The 14,373-nt window shown below is 39.9% G+C and overlaps 2 protein-coding genes across 6 annotated transcripts in view; one reads left to right on the forward strand and one right to left on the reverse strand.

The window, feature by feature from the left end:
• nek1 (NIMA-related kinase 1) overlaps positions 1-1,879 on the forward strand; it is a 35,070-nt gene extending 33,191 nt beyond the window's left edge. For all 5 annotated transcript variants that reach the window (XM_088313169.1, XM_088313174.1, XM_088313173.1 and 2 more), the window contains one exon: positions 1,153-1,879. In XM_088313169.1, coding sequence (XP_088169295.1) covers positions 1,153-1,196 — 44 coding nt within the window. In that variant the 3' untranslated portion in view covers positions 1,197-1,879. The remainder of the gene's footprint in view (positions 1-1,152) is intronic.
• A 669-nt stretch (positions 1,880-2,548) lies between these two features.
• On the reverse strand, positions 2,549-14,088 carry gpx7 (glutathione peroxidase 7). The gene is made up of 3 exons (XM_088313231.1): positions 13,830-14,088; positions 10,432-10,693; positions 2,549-3,960 (listed from the first exon to the last, which is right to left on the reverse strand). Exons 1-3 carry the CDS (start codon positions 13,959-13,961, stop codon positions 3,797-3,799), a joined length of 558 nt encoding a protein of 185 aa, XP_088169357.1. The 5' UTR covers positions 13,962-14,088; the 3' UTR covers positions 2,549-3,796.
• Between the last annotated feature and the right edge of the window lie 285 nt (positions 14,089-14,373).

Raw genomic sequence — 14,373 nt, forward strand, 5'->3', positions numbered from 1 at the left:
AGCCATGTTCTTCTGATGAATAGCATAGAGGTCTTAGTGTGAATCCCGTGGGTCCCCATTTTGAGTTTGTCTACTCCCGTAGGATGTTATTGCGGGTCTCAACTTTGGATTTGGTGTTGCTGATGAGGTACTTGTAGGAGAGTGTGCAATCCAGGGTGACTCTTAGATAGAATGGGTTGTCACAGAGCTCAAGTGATGGATATGTAATAATAAATCTTATCTGGGGAAAATAAAAGATGAAAAATCACCTGTCTCTGGCGCCATCTTGTGCATCCAATTAGCTCTGCATGAAGCCACCCTGTCAAAAGATGTGACTTGCGTTGTAAGTCTTAGGGGATATCAATCATTTGTTGTACACTCATGGCAAACACCCCCCAAATAAAACTCTACCTCGACTATACATAATTGACTATTTTAAACCGTAACTAAATGAAAGCATTACCTTGAAATTCAGTGCAATCTGCATAAAGTAATTTTTAACTAAATAGCAAATGGGCTTCACTTCTACTGCATGTTTCTACCTTCAAAGTACTTTAAGCTCTTCTACACTGGAACCTCAGTTGATCAAGTCACACACTGCCTAATATGATAATGGTTGTGAGAGTCACATGCATAGAATGTTGTAATTTCTACACCATTCACCTGGTTTGGGTATAAACACCGTCAAATTAATACTGAAAGTGTGCAGGTGCAAATAAAGATGAACGATTTGGAGTGAATCCAAGTACACTGACAGCACTGTAACCCTTTCCGGTATTGTGGCAAAAGTCATGTTTACTGATCATTTCACTTCCTAATTATGAAAAACTTTAAAGTGTTTCACACATGCATATAAGTAAGTTTTCCATGCATATATTTTCAGAAGTCTGAGCACATGATTAGCCCATTTAGTAAGTATGATAATATGTTGACTGAAAAAAAAATGCCCAAATTTAAATGATCATTTTCGGGAACAATGGAATTAAGAGGAAAAGTATATCAAATACAATGCCTGCAAGATGACCTGTTGTGTGTGTGAAAATATTGCCAAAAACATGTTCCTAACTTCCATTTCTTGTATCCAATTTGGTGAACATTTGATACCTTTATCACATTCACGTCTTTGGATTATTGGTTTATCTGTCTTCTTCTTCTGTCTCGCTTCTCTTTTAGGCAATGATGAGCATTTAGAGCAATGGAGTCACTGGCAGCCCTGACAATTTGCATCGGATGTCTTTCTTCACCTTGTTGGGATGTTCTGCTCTGTGCAAGCACAGTGGCACAATAAAGAAGTATCTTCCACAATGTTGCTTTCATACTTTGACATGTGTTGAAACGATCTTATACCCAATGTGATTTGACTAACTTATTGATTAAACATTCCCAGTAATAACCAATGTTTGTCTTTTCCCCCCTAGTTCTGTCTTGCCTTTGAATTAATGGAATACAAATTTCAGCTAATTGTAAATAAAACCTGTACCATTTCAACATGTTCCGTTAAACATCTACTGTGACATATTTTATTGTTGAGTGTAGTTCTCCTCTCAGGTGCTCTCTTCTAACATTCATGTATGGATTTACCTTATGATCCATGTTCCAAATGACAGCCAGTTCACCTTCAGCATCAATGTACTAGAAATCCAGTGGAGCACATTTTTTAACGGTCTGTTCTTGATTACCCGCAAAAAATGATGGCTGTGTTCTTTTCTTTCTTCCTATATGCAAATGAGGCTGCCATATGGTACCAAGGTTCTGTAGCACGATTGGTGTGTGTAATGTGTTGAGTTCAATCAGACTAAGGTTCAGTGCAGAGAGCCTTTCAGATTATTTCAGCAATGATGATATGATATTGAATTATGTTAATATTTGTACCAAATAAATTTGGAGAATATGACAAATGCTTAATTTGTTTTCATATATTCTTTTTATATATTTCTATTACAACTAGGTAAACCTAGTTGAAAAACTCTTCTGTGTAACGCTGAAGTAGGTATTTGCGTATATCAGCTCGCACCTCGGAAACATTGACAGCCGGGTGCCATCTCATCACAGATTTTTATATATATATACATAAAACATTGTAGGTCTAGACAGGCATGTATAAGGGGGCCACCACAAATCTTGAGGGGGCATTGTGCTGCATTGTGTACGTAACCTCAGTATGACACAATTGAATGCAAGCAATCTTTACACAGTGTTCTGTTGTATGTCACTTGGTTACAAGGCTGAGTCCCTGAGGAGAATGAGATTAACAAGTTTGGGAAAAATAGGCTGAAAGTTTTGCAGGAGAGGAAAAGTGAAGATGTGATTGTAAGATATTAACCAGATTTCAGAAGTTGGGTGGGGGAGTGGCTTTTTTTGTGCGACTGCACGCACAGATAATTTGTGCTCAATCGACAGGGAGCCGACGTTCCTCTTTCCCTGTGCTGCGACACATGACAGGCCAGTGGGTGCACACACCGTTCTAGGAGAATAGGCTACAGTTTAGCTACTAGAATAGTTTGGTCATATGGTATTGGTTGTTGTTGTTGACCGAACAAATAAAGATTTTCAAGAAAAATAGTAACTCCTGTTTTTATTATTTTATTACAATGAACTATGTCCCTACACAAAACACTTTTAACAAAGTTCATTTGCTTCGTGTTTTGCAGTTTATTGCTGTAAACTGCTATTAGAATGGCTCATTTGCATTCTTAAGGTTGATTGGAAGTCGTCTCCGCTCGCTTCAAACAGCTATCCTTCACAGTTAACCGGCAGCAGGCCGATACTCTGAGCAGAGTGAAGAGAGGAGATGGAGTTGAGTCCAGAAATATGACACGAGAAACAAATTGATATATTTTATATTTGAGAGGGCAAGCAAGACATGAAGAAGTGGAACGGAGGGGAGAGGCATGAGATAATAAAAAATGGGGGGGCAGGACATTTATTTGAAGGGGCTAGACTAGACCCCCTCTTGGCCCGACGTCGACCCAGCCCTGCTAATACTATTATGTCCATTATCAAGTAAGTAAATCAGTTCAACAAATCACAATGTAAGTCAAATACCTAAACATATTACAGTTGCCATGAAAATGCACAGGGATGCCTTGGAAAATTATCCTACTTTAAATACAGGTTACTGAAAATTATTAACTATAAATATATCTTTGTTCATCAGTCTATGCCAATGATGCAGAGTTAGAGGTGGAACAAGTGAATGGTCTTCCAATAAATGGCATAAGGTCTGTGTGTTTGTATGCATGTGTATTTGCAAAAATTCATGACTTCCTGCAATATATCAGGTTTGTGTTCAGTTCAACAGGACCAGATTACACTAGTAAGTAAATTGAGCCATAAATATTTCAGTATTTAAGTTTTTGTGACTTTTTGTTTAGTAGTGTGATGGGACATTTTTGTAATGTCAAATGGGTGACTCGGCTCAAATAAAGTTAGGAAAACTGATGTAGTGTGTGTGTGTGGATTCACTGAATTAGTAATACGATTCACCACTAGCTTGACATGCATGTTAAAGGATTTTTGGAAACAGTGAAAACATTTTCACAAAGAAAAGTGCCATTATTCACTTTTGCAAGTGATGTTGACGAATCCACATAAAACTAATATAATGGCATCAATCTTTCGGGGGCCTGCCATTGATTAAATGCCTACATTGATCGATTGATTGGACCATTCAGTTTGTAAGAAATTCTCTGCAAAGGCTGTCTTCAAAAAATGTTTAAAAAAGCTGCCATGAAAGCAAGTTTATTTAAAAAAAATCAAATTCATTGCAATCTCATGCAGATGGGTGGAGTTCACAGGCAGACGGTCTAGTAGGATATCACAACTCTTCTTTCTTCTTTAGGATTATCTGCCGCACCATATCAGCTACTTTTGGACGTAATTCTTCAACAGAAACCTTTGGTCCCCACGCATCCACCACTTTTCCATCTACATCGATGAGATATTTCCAGAAATTCCAGTCAGGCTCTTTACCAGAAGACTCTATGGGGAATTAAATGAGAATATTCCAATAAATACAGTGTGACACAATTTAATCTGTTTTGTCCATTTCGGTCATGCTGTCCTGGCAAAAAGACACATGAACTTCACACATTGGTATGTATTTTATACCATACAATACAACTTTATTTATATAGCGCATTTCACAACAGCTGGAGCTGTATCACAGCGCTTTCCATAGGGTGTAATATAAATTAGCCGGAAATAAGAACACAAACTAAAACACATAAACAATAGACACCAGAATAACAGCAGAAGAGTGACAGTCTCATGTTGAGTCGAAAGCTAATGAATAAAAATGTGTCTTCAAGCTAGTTTTAAAACTGGACAGAGAGGGGGTTTGCTTCACATTTAATGGAACCGCATTCCATAGGGAAGGACCGGCAACAGAAAAGGCACAATCCCCCTGAAACTGCGCTCAATCCTCGGCACCTCCAGCAGCATTTGGTCCGCAGACCTGAGGCAGCAGGTAGGTGCGTAGGGGTGGAGGAGCTCAGAGAGGTACGCCGGGCTGAGGCCATTTAAAGAGATGACAAGAATTGTCTTAAAGCGAACTCTAAAGTGCAGTGGGATCCAGTGAAAGAGAGGCCAAGGTTGGGGTTATGTGATCCATCTTCCGAGCTCCAGTTAAGGGCTATATGAATAAATTTGACTTGACTTGAAAAAGTCAATTCGGCGTATCTGTCCGGGCTCCCGGGCCTTGAATTATACACCTATGCATTAGATGCTTACTGAGCTGAAGTATCATATGGGATAGGTTTTTGAGAGAATATACCCGCCGCGCGATGCAGCCCAACACGAATCGAATGGACCATGCAAAAAAAAAAAAAAAAAAAACGGTTAATGACTTACACCTGCATATTGAGCCCTGCATGACTTTGCGAACATTTGTGCAGGGCTGTATACTGTGTATCAGCGTGCTTTACTGTAAGCTGCTAACTGTCCTGTATTTTTAAGGATACAGAAGTTTTTGTAACATTTTTGAACATTCAATAGAATTTCACTATTGGACCCAAAATAGTCTAAACGTGGAATTCTGATTACCATAGTGTTTTTGGCATGTGAATTAAGCAGCAAAATCCATCCATTTTCATCCATCTCAGTGGACGGTGATTTTGCCACTTCCATTGTCAGTAGCATAACCAACGACTCGGGAAGCGCTCCATTCAGGAAGTCCAAACATTGTCCTAGTTTACAAAGCCCCTTAAATGTGGCAATTTTAATGAGTTTCAGGGGTCAGGTGACTCGAATTTTTTTTTGTGTTTTATTAAGTGACGTGTTCCTTTATTTTGAGTAGCCAATGTGGTACCGTATTGATAAAGATTGTGTTGAGTCTGAATTAATTGTGCTTAAAGTTACTTAAAAAAATAAGTCACAAACTAAGCCCTCGTTTGTCATTTTAATTTTATTCGTGACACAGATCTATTGAATGAATTGTTTTAATTTGATTATATAGGCTGTTGGAATTTTTTTGCAACATACCTAGATCATGTAACTTGTTATGATCTCAGGTTTTGGACAGGTACTTTGGGCAACGTGTGCACGTCTGATGTTGCTCACCGTCTATTTTGTGTGAATCCTCAGATTCTTTTGTAAGCTTTCCACAGTTAACATATATACAATGTATATACCTACGGTTAACTGTGGAAAGCTATATTATATATATTATACATGATTTATCTTTGACACAATGGCAATCTAATTTCTTATGAAATATGACTTATTTCGATGGTTATATTTCTAACCCGTGAAGCTCTCCCTTTCCGGCTGCTGCCCACTTTCATGACGTCGTCCTAAAGCCAGCTCCTACGCACACAGCCCACGACACAATTAATAGTAAATAATGATGGAAGAACAGATCATTTAAGCCAGTGCATCGTCGATACAGGCTCAGGTGGCAATCTTAATGCAGAATTGTACTAGTAGAGTAACGAAATACATGTACTGGCGTTCTGTATTCAAAATTAATAATAATAATAATAACAACTGTATTCCGGTACAAGGGGGGGAAAAAAGACGTAATGTGATTACAAGTACATTACAATTTCCATGCAGATTGAAATACAGCATCGGCCCGGGTGTTTATTTGAGCCCTGAGTGCAAACAGTGGATAAATTGTCACAATAGTCTCGCTCATGGGCCTGCCTGACTTAAAGACCAAATTTGAGGTAAACTTTACCAACCGTACTTTGAGTAATAAAGCTATTTTAAGAATACTCATGTTAGTTTTTTTTTTTATACAAACGTCCTAGATTCATAATTCAAAATCAGAATCAGAAATCCCTTTATTGTCATTGTACAGTGTGCAATGAGATTAGAGAGCTCCCCTCTCCAGTGCAATACAACAATAATTTAATCAAATATATAAATTAGATAAATAAGAAAATAATAATGTGATGGAAAATAATACGAAATTGGATAAATAAAACACATTACGTCGCTGTTCTGCAAGGTAAGGGTGGTCGTGTGTATGTGTGAGAGTTTAGAATGGTGATGTCTCTCAAACAAGAAAGTTTTTCAGTCTATTAGTCTTTGATTTGATGCACCTGTAGCGCCTACCAGAGGGCAACAGGTCAAACAGGTGTGAGTTCGGTTGAGTATTGTCTTTGACAATATTGAGAGCTCTGCTGGGCACCGGGTGGTGTAGATGTCTGACAGGGAGGGGAGGGGAGAGGAGAGCCTATAATCCTCTGCGCCGGAATTAGACCCATAGCAACGCCCTAACAATTGTTTTCTTCTGCAATCTCGGGTATTCTTCGGGAATGACGTCATTTACATTGTACTGCATTGTTGATTGTCCGGTGAGCTGCTCAACTGCCATTGCTGTTGTGTTATTCGGCACAATGCCTCATCTGGGTGAGTGACCAAAATGAAAAAAATAGGGCACGTAAATAGACCAATTTTGTTCTTGCAAAGAGATGGAATTTCAGGACAGTGTCGACGAGTATTCTTTGCCACAAACACTTTTTTTTTCTTATGATAAAGGGTTTGCAAAAAGGTGGGTGTGAGTTATCCATCCATCCATCTTCTGTACCGCTTCTCCTCACTAGGGTCGCGGGGGTGCTGAAGCCTATCCCAGCTATCTTCGGGCAGTAGGCGGGGGACACCCCGAACTGGTTGCCAGCCAATTGCAGGGCACACAGAGACGAACAACCGTCCGCACTCACACTCATACCTCGGGGCATTTTAGAGTGTCCAATCGACCTGCCATGCATGTTTTTGGAATGTGGGAGGAAACCGGAGGAAACCCACGCAAGCACAGGGAGAACATGCAAACTCCACACAGGATGATCGAACCCACGCCCGATGCTGTCTCTCACAGTGAGGCCATCGTGCTAACCAGTCGGCCACCGTGCCGCCCGGGTGTGAGTTATTCCATTTTGAAAACGTGTCTCGTGACAGCTCATGACAGACGGCTGTGATGCATGTATGCTGAGTAGGCATGCAATGAGCAGAGGAACAAGCGAACGGGTGTTAAGTAGAGTTGAACAGCAAGTGTGTAGATATCCCTTAAATATCTTACTAATGACAATGTAGGAAACCAACCCACTATAACATGTGGTCTCAGTACTATCAGAATAATCTCACCGTGCATCATTTACGCCACGGCAGAACATCGACTTTAAAACAATAATGCAAAGCTAATAATCTGAGTCTATATATCTTACCATTCTTGGTTAAAAAAAAGCTAGAAGAACGGTGACAGTCTCAGAAATCATCTTTCTAATTTAGGACCAGTGCCAACGACTGTGTCTCGGCTCAGTGTCAGTGCTCTGCAGCCTTAAATTGGACCTTCGGAGGAGCCATAGACATCGTACACAAACAGATCTCACAGATCTCATCCTAACATGATTGGCCTGCAGTTAGTGGGGAACTGTACATAACAAGCAACAAAGCTTAAATTGTCCCCTTTCATCATTTTTTTTTCTTTATATTAACTTCAAGGAACAAGCAAACCTACTTCTTTTCCACATGGAATGAATACAATCTTTGTCTATCTATGAATATGCATATCAATGGACATGCTTATCAATTATACACAGATTTTTGCTATTTGCGAGCCATCCTGGTACCTTTCCCCTCGCAAATAACGGGGGTTGACTGTATACAAATATATATTGTAGCAATATTTGTATTTATTTATTCAGTTATTTGTCCTTATCAGCATATTTAGTATAGTATAAATATTTTTTAACAGCTAACTAGTAACAGTATCAGAATACATTTTAAAAGTAACCCTCCCTAAGTTTGACATCGTGCTTGACAACAAAAACGATTTTTGTATTCATGCTATAATGTCCTTATTTAGCTAGTGGTTTGATTTGATTCCAGCTCTGGCCTGTCCCACAGGTTTGACTATGTTAATTGTGTAAGTTTTGTTTTAATGTCTTGGCCAATCCCCTTTTGTACTGGCAAAGGTTTACCAGGCACTCTTCCGAGCAATGACCATCTCAAACAAAGAGTTGACCGCTCATAGTGCCTCTATCCCAGATACACTTGTCGGGTGTCCTGCTTGCTGCCCGAGAAAGTGGGCATGTGTTTAGTCTGCGGGAGTTGGGGTATGGGGTTGTCTCCTCAATCTTATACGGATAAAGGCCTCAACACACCAATCTGATGTCAGCTGTCGGAAAATCGGTAAACGGCGTCTGTTTGGTGTTGCGCGTAACGTCATAACTTTAGAGCTGTTGTCGGGGCGTCTGGGTGGGTGTTGGTCCGATTCAACATGTAGAATTGGGTCGGGCTGTGAAGACAAATGATCACTAGCAAATCAGTGCTCTGGACAGGTGCAAAATTAACGGCACAGTGAAAGGCTTGACAGTGATTATTGCCGCCAATGGCATGGAGAGGTACTACTTCTCGCGCATGCGAAGAAGCTACGGAGTAGTTGCCATCTCCGTTGGCTTTTGCTGTGTGTTCTTCGGTCATTGAGTTTGCTAAAGTGTACACGAATGTTCCACATCCCTACTGGGAAAATATTTAATCCAGATCCAGTATCAAATCTTTCACCCAACAGTGAAGGATGCTGGATGGAGCATCATAATATGGGGATGCTTCGCTTATCATGACCTGGACAGCTTACTATCAACAATTGCAAAATGAATTAAGTTTAAATTAAGTTTAGGCAGCATGACTGCCTCACAGTGCAGAGGTGCAGGGTTTGACCTTCCTGTGATGCGTTTGCATGTTCTTCCCGTGCCTGCGTGGGTTTCCTCCGGGTACTCCTCCCACATTCCAAAGACAAGTATCGTAGTTTGATTGAACACTCTAAAAATGGTTGTTCGTCTCTGTGTGCCCTGCAATTAGCTGGCAACCAGTTCAGGGTGTGACCCGCCTACTGCCGTAAGACACATGGGATAGGCTCCAGCACCCCCGCAACCCTCATGAGGATTAGCAGCTTAGATGGATGAAAAATAAATTTAAACAAGATCACGCAAAATAAGCCACGACACACCACTTTTGCCTGCGACACGTCTGTCGAGTCAAAATCGGGCTACATTCATGTAGGCTGACCTCGGCATGAGTTTTTCTGTTGTTTACGTATTATGACCTATAAAAAATATTAAAACAAATACAATAAGTGTTTTTGTGGTATTAGTTAACGCAGACTGTTGCAGGGCTCCAGACTAACATTGTTTACTTGGAGCAGAGTATCCATCCATCTATTATCTGTCCCGCTTCTCCTCACAAGGGTCACGGGCATGCTGGAGCCTATCCCAGCTTACTTCTGCAGTATGCGGAGGACACCCTGAACTGGTTGCCAACCAATTGCAGGGCACAAATAGACGAACAACCATCCACGCTCACACTCACACCTACGGGCAATTTAGAGTGCCCAATGGAGCAGAGTAGTCCGACTTAAAATTTTAGTGGCGCTGGAAGAAGATTTAGGGGCACACGCTGTAAATTGACTTGCAAAGTACAGTTTTATATTGCGCTCAATTTTCACCATATTACTGATAAATACTTGGAGAAACTACAATGTTTAAGTCACATTTTATTGTGCAAGTTTCGACACAACATAAACCCTAAGTATAAGCAATACGTAACTAAAAATATAAAGTTAACATTTAGTAATTGCAATCGAATTCAATTTGATCGCCTGATTTCAGTGCAGGTCCCGTTTTTTTCTTGCGTCATTACATCCTGTGTTTATGTTTCAGTGATGAATGTCTTTTGATCCCCCCCAAAAAAATATTTAAAAAAGAAGAAATTACAGTCACACTTGGCACGAGTGGATGAAAAGATTACTGCGCCCGCTCATATTTTAGGGGCAACATACAACGATTTTGGGGTAGTCTGGCGCCCTGCTGTTGTGATTTAGAGGATGATCAGACTGCAGTTTATGACCAATTAAAGCTGAATTTTAAGACACTTCGAAGGGTTCACATACTTTCCCACTGTAGTTGACTACAGATCCCAGCACACAACTATCCAATATAACATTGAACTCACCAACAAGATACTTATAGACGTTGTTAGCTCCCGTTCCTACAACAGCAATTTTACTGAAGAGGGGAAAGGAGGCTCCGTAGATTCTACGAACAAAGCTGTCAATCTCTTTGTCACTGCCAGGTTCCTGCTGTCCGAACTGGTTGCAGGGGAATGCCAGGACATTGAAGTGATATGGCCCAAAGTCCCGTTGCAGTTTCTGAAGGGCTTTGTAGTGTTCCTCAGTGAAACCGCATTCACTGGCCACATTCACAACCAGGGACACCTGAAGTAACACAAGAATCAGATAAAGATAAGAAGAACAGAACATTCTATTTGTAAATCAGTTATGTAATTAGAAGAAGGGGCTTGGGTATCGAAGGAAAAACCCCTTTCATTGGATTTCTTGGACTACTGTATTGTGTCAAACCAGCACTTACATTTTCAAGATCCTGTATAAAACAAGCAACAAATGAATGATTTGGAATGGTATAGGACAAAAGATGGCTATGTGGCTGCTTCTATCAAATGTTTTTAATCAATTATTGCATCAATTATGCCATTGCTTAATCGAGTTAAAGGGCGGCATTGTGGACGACTGTTTAGCACGATGGCCTCACAGCGCAGAGGTGCAGGGTTCGATTCCGGCACCAGCCTTCCTGTGTGGAGTTTGTATGTTCTCCCCGTGCCTGCGTGGGTTTCCTCCGGCCACTCCGGGTTCCTCCCACATTCCCAAAACATGCATGGCAGGTTGATAGGACACTCTAAATTGCCCCTAGGTATGAGTGTGAGTGTGGATGGATGATGGTTGTTGGTCTATGTGTGCCCTGAATTGACTGGCAGCCAGTCCATGGTGGGATAGGCTCCAGCACGCCAGCAACCTTTGTGAGGAGAAGCGGTTCAGATAATGGATGGATTATTCGAGTTAAATACAAAATTGATTTTCCTTTAACAAACAATAACATGTACAGGTGAGGTGCACCACGCAGGCATTTTTGTCCACATGGGGAGGCCATCCTCAAGTTCTACACAAAGTCATGAGAAAACAGACTGAACCGTGACACATGCAGGCACCTTATTGTAACTCGCTTAACATAAATTAACTATTCAATGCAATGCTACGTGACTGACTATTTCCAAATATGTTTTATGTTAGTCTGAGATCATCATCATGGCCAATTACACTGAAAAAATGATTCATTAGATTTAATTAACAAGGTAACGTCAACCGGTCCCACACAATTTTATTTGAATGTGAAGAATATTAGATGACAAAATGTTATCTATCATTCTTCAATTGCTACTACATTATATAGTTGTGTTGAATTTATTTAATGCAGTTATGTTGAATCTACTCAACAATATTGAATTTCTTCACCGTCATCGCGTTGAATTTACTCAACGTCATCGCATTGAATTTACTCAACGTCATCGCGTTGAATTTACATGACATTGTTTGGTTGCATTTACCAGTCATTATTATATTGTATTTACTAAACACGATTATGGACAATTTAACATTACTTTTTATTTACTTACAACTATAATGAACTATAAAAGAAATTGGTTTTAATTATTAAGACTTTTTTTGTTTGTTTTTGTTTTTTTTTTTGCTTGTTTTTAAATCAAGGCCATGAGAAGAGGCCAAGCAGGATGTGTTTTGGTGAGCACCCCTTTTTCCCCAAATTTAATTGTTGACACAAAATAAATTTGGTAGATTTTGTTTAATATGTTGGTTATGCCGTAGTCTCATGTTTGCGGTAGAAAAAACGTCATACCGCCTGTCGGCATTGAAATTAATGTTTGTATGCAGAAAACTAAGTAGACGCGGAACCGTTCCAACTGGCGTGATATAAAGTGCGTTTCGTATCTATGAAGAGCCAGCACATTTGAAAGTTCTTCAGACACAAAATTAGCCGCAAATACGGCCTGGTAGTATTTGAGGTTGAGTATAACTATAAGGCCATCCTCAAACCTTTTTGTGACCACTGTATCTGATAAGTCTGATCATATGAAGTGTCTGATCAGTGACTTATATTTTTAAAAATGATTAAAGATTGATTAATTTATATCCAAGGACATCATATCAAATTAAAATGCTATGGTTTTTATATGTGGTTTGGCTGTTGAATTTTTGAAACCTGACCATTACAGAGAAGGTATTGAGCACTGGGTGCTGCTGCTCTTACATTATTTTTTGTTTTGGATTAAGCTGATCACCTACAACGATATCCACCCAAGCCTTTTATGTGTCTGCATACCTCTCAAAAAGTCAGTAGCTGCGCCCTTCTAGTGAAGAAATGCTGTTGGCTAACTTTATGAATTATAATAGCTGCCAGCCAGACCAGGCGTTAAAGTCATCTTGAGTTGACTGCATGATTCAAGCTAACATTAGGTGACTTGCTACAAAACAAACCAAATCTGAATTACAGATATATACAAATGCAACACATATCCAGCCTCGCCAAGCTGTTAATTATAAAGAGGGAATGCTGGTTTAGTAAGAGTTCTCAACTGGATCAAAGTATATGACCTCATACTCTTATAATGACAGTGTATTATTGTACATTGTCTGAAAGGTCATTATGGCAATCCTTTTTACATCTAAAAGCTTTCTATTAAGTGCTGTAATTCAGTTCTGCTAAGTCAAAAACAACATTTACATTTCAGGTATCAATGAACACATTTCGGATAGCCGCAATATAATTTTGTGACAAAGTCCATTTTTTAATTCATGTATATTGGGGGGTTTGTAACAAAAGATATATCTACTACTCATTGGCAGATATCCACAATTGTATCCACAGTGTGAATTACAGATCTCTGCAACAGAATCGTAAATATCTAAACCGCAGTTACAGATATCTACAACTCAAAAAGATACTTAATTCATTTGAATTTGACGAGTCAAGATTATTAATATACATGACCTTTTTAAATATCTTGGATCAGGTTTTAACCAGCCGAAATACGAATACAACTCAACCTTGTCATGAGCTATATAGTATCCAGTGTATAAGTAAATGTAACGACTACTGAATGCAGCGTCGGTGCTTTGAAAGACTTTTTTGTTACCTTTTCCAAACATGTATGTTCAGTAAGAGTGTGGCACAACTGACAAGCAAAGTTACTTACAAATCAAAGATTGTTGCTGGTACATTGAACATACTTGGTCAGCTACTCGGCATCGCCTTATGAAGAAAGTTCGGAAAGTCTTTCGGGACAAAATGCCACGTAAGCCAAAGGAACGACAAGTTATAGCAGCCTCGGGTTCGCATCAGTAATGCACACGGACTAAATGTCAGAAAGTTAAAAAAAATCCGTATGATGATACATGTACGCGCGATGGTTCATGCAAAGGGATACTTTGAGAGACAACATGAAGAAGACGTGGTAAATAACTGCAAAAATTTCAAACTTACCGAGCCCCTGTATTTTTCAAGTGACACCAATTTCCCTCTACTGTTCACAACTTTGAAAGTATAAAAGTCTTTGTCTTTGCTTTCTCCTAGGCTGAATAAAGCTAGAAGAACGGTGAGAGTCTCGGAAAGCATCGTTCTAATTTAGGACCAATGCCAACGACTCCGTCTCAGTTCAATGTCAGCGCTCCGCACCGCAGCCTCAAACTGGACCATGGAGGCCACACCTTCTGAGGAGCCGTAGACACTATATACCAACAGATTTCGCTTTGGCCCCTACTGAGATAAGTGTACTTGCAAGTGTCCGACACTTGGCGCCCCCCAGAGGTCGCGTTCCGTCCTGCAAAAGCACAATCAAAGTCACACGTCTGAGGATAGCGGCTGGGAACACTAATGATGTAGTTTGCGGCCTTCAAAACAAAGGGGCTGATTGGCCGCCAAGATCTATGTTTACCTGGAATTTTTCAAGTTTATTGGGATACAGTTCCTAATCCCCCCAAAAATTCAGATGGAAAAATTCTGATTCAAATTAAACAATAAATATGCA

Source organism: Idiotropiscis lumnitzeri, chromosome 13, assembly GCF_059441095.1.
Source record: "Idiotropiscis lumnitzeri isolate Australia: NSW breed Sydney's pygmy pipehorse chromosome 13, RoL_Ilum_1.0, whole genome shotgun sequence".
NCBI classification, from domain to species: Eukaryota; Metazoa; Chordata; class Actinopteri; order Syngnathiformes; family Syngnathidae; genus Idiotropiscis; species Idiotropiscis lumnitzeri.

Coding starts and splice junctions, on each gene's coding strand:
- gpx7 (XM_088313231.1), bottom strand. CDS start 13,961: ATGCTTTCCGAGACTCTCACCGTTCTTCTAGCTTTATTCAGCCTAGGA. Junction 10,694..13,829: donor TTGAAAAATACAGGGGCTCG/GTAAGTTTGAAA, acceptor GTGTTACTTCAG/GTGTCCCTGGTTGTGAATGT. Junction 3,961..10,431: donor CGTCTATAAGTATCTTGTTG/GTGAGTTCAATG, acceptor AATTCCCCATAG/AGTCTTCTGGTAAAGAGCCT.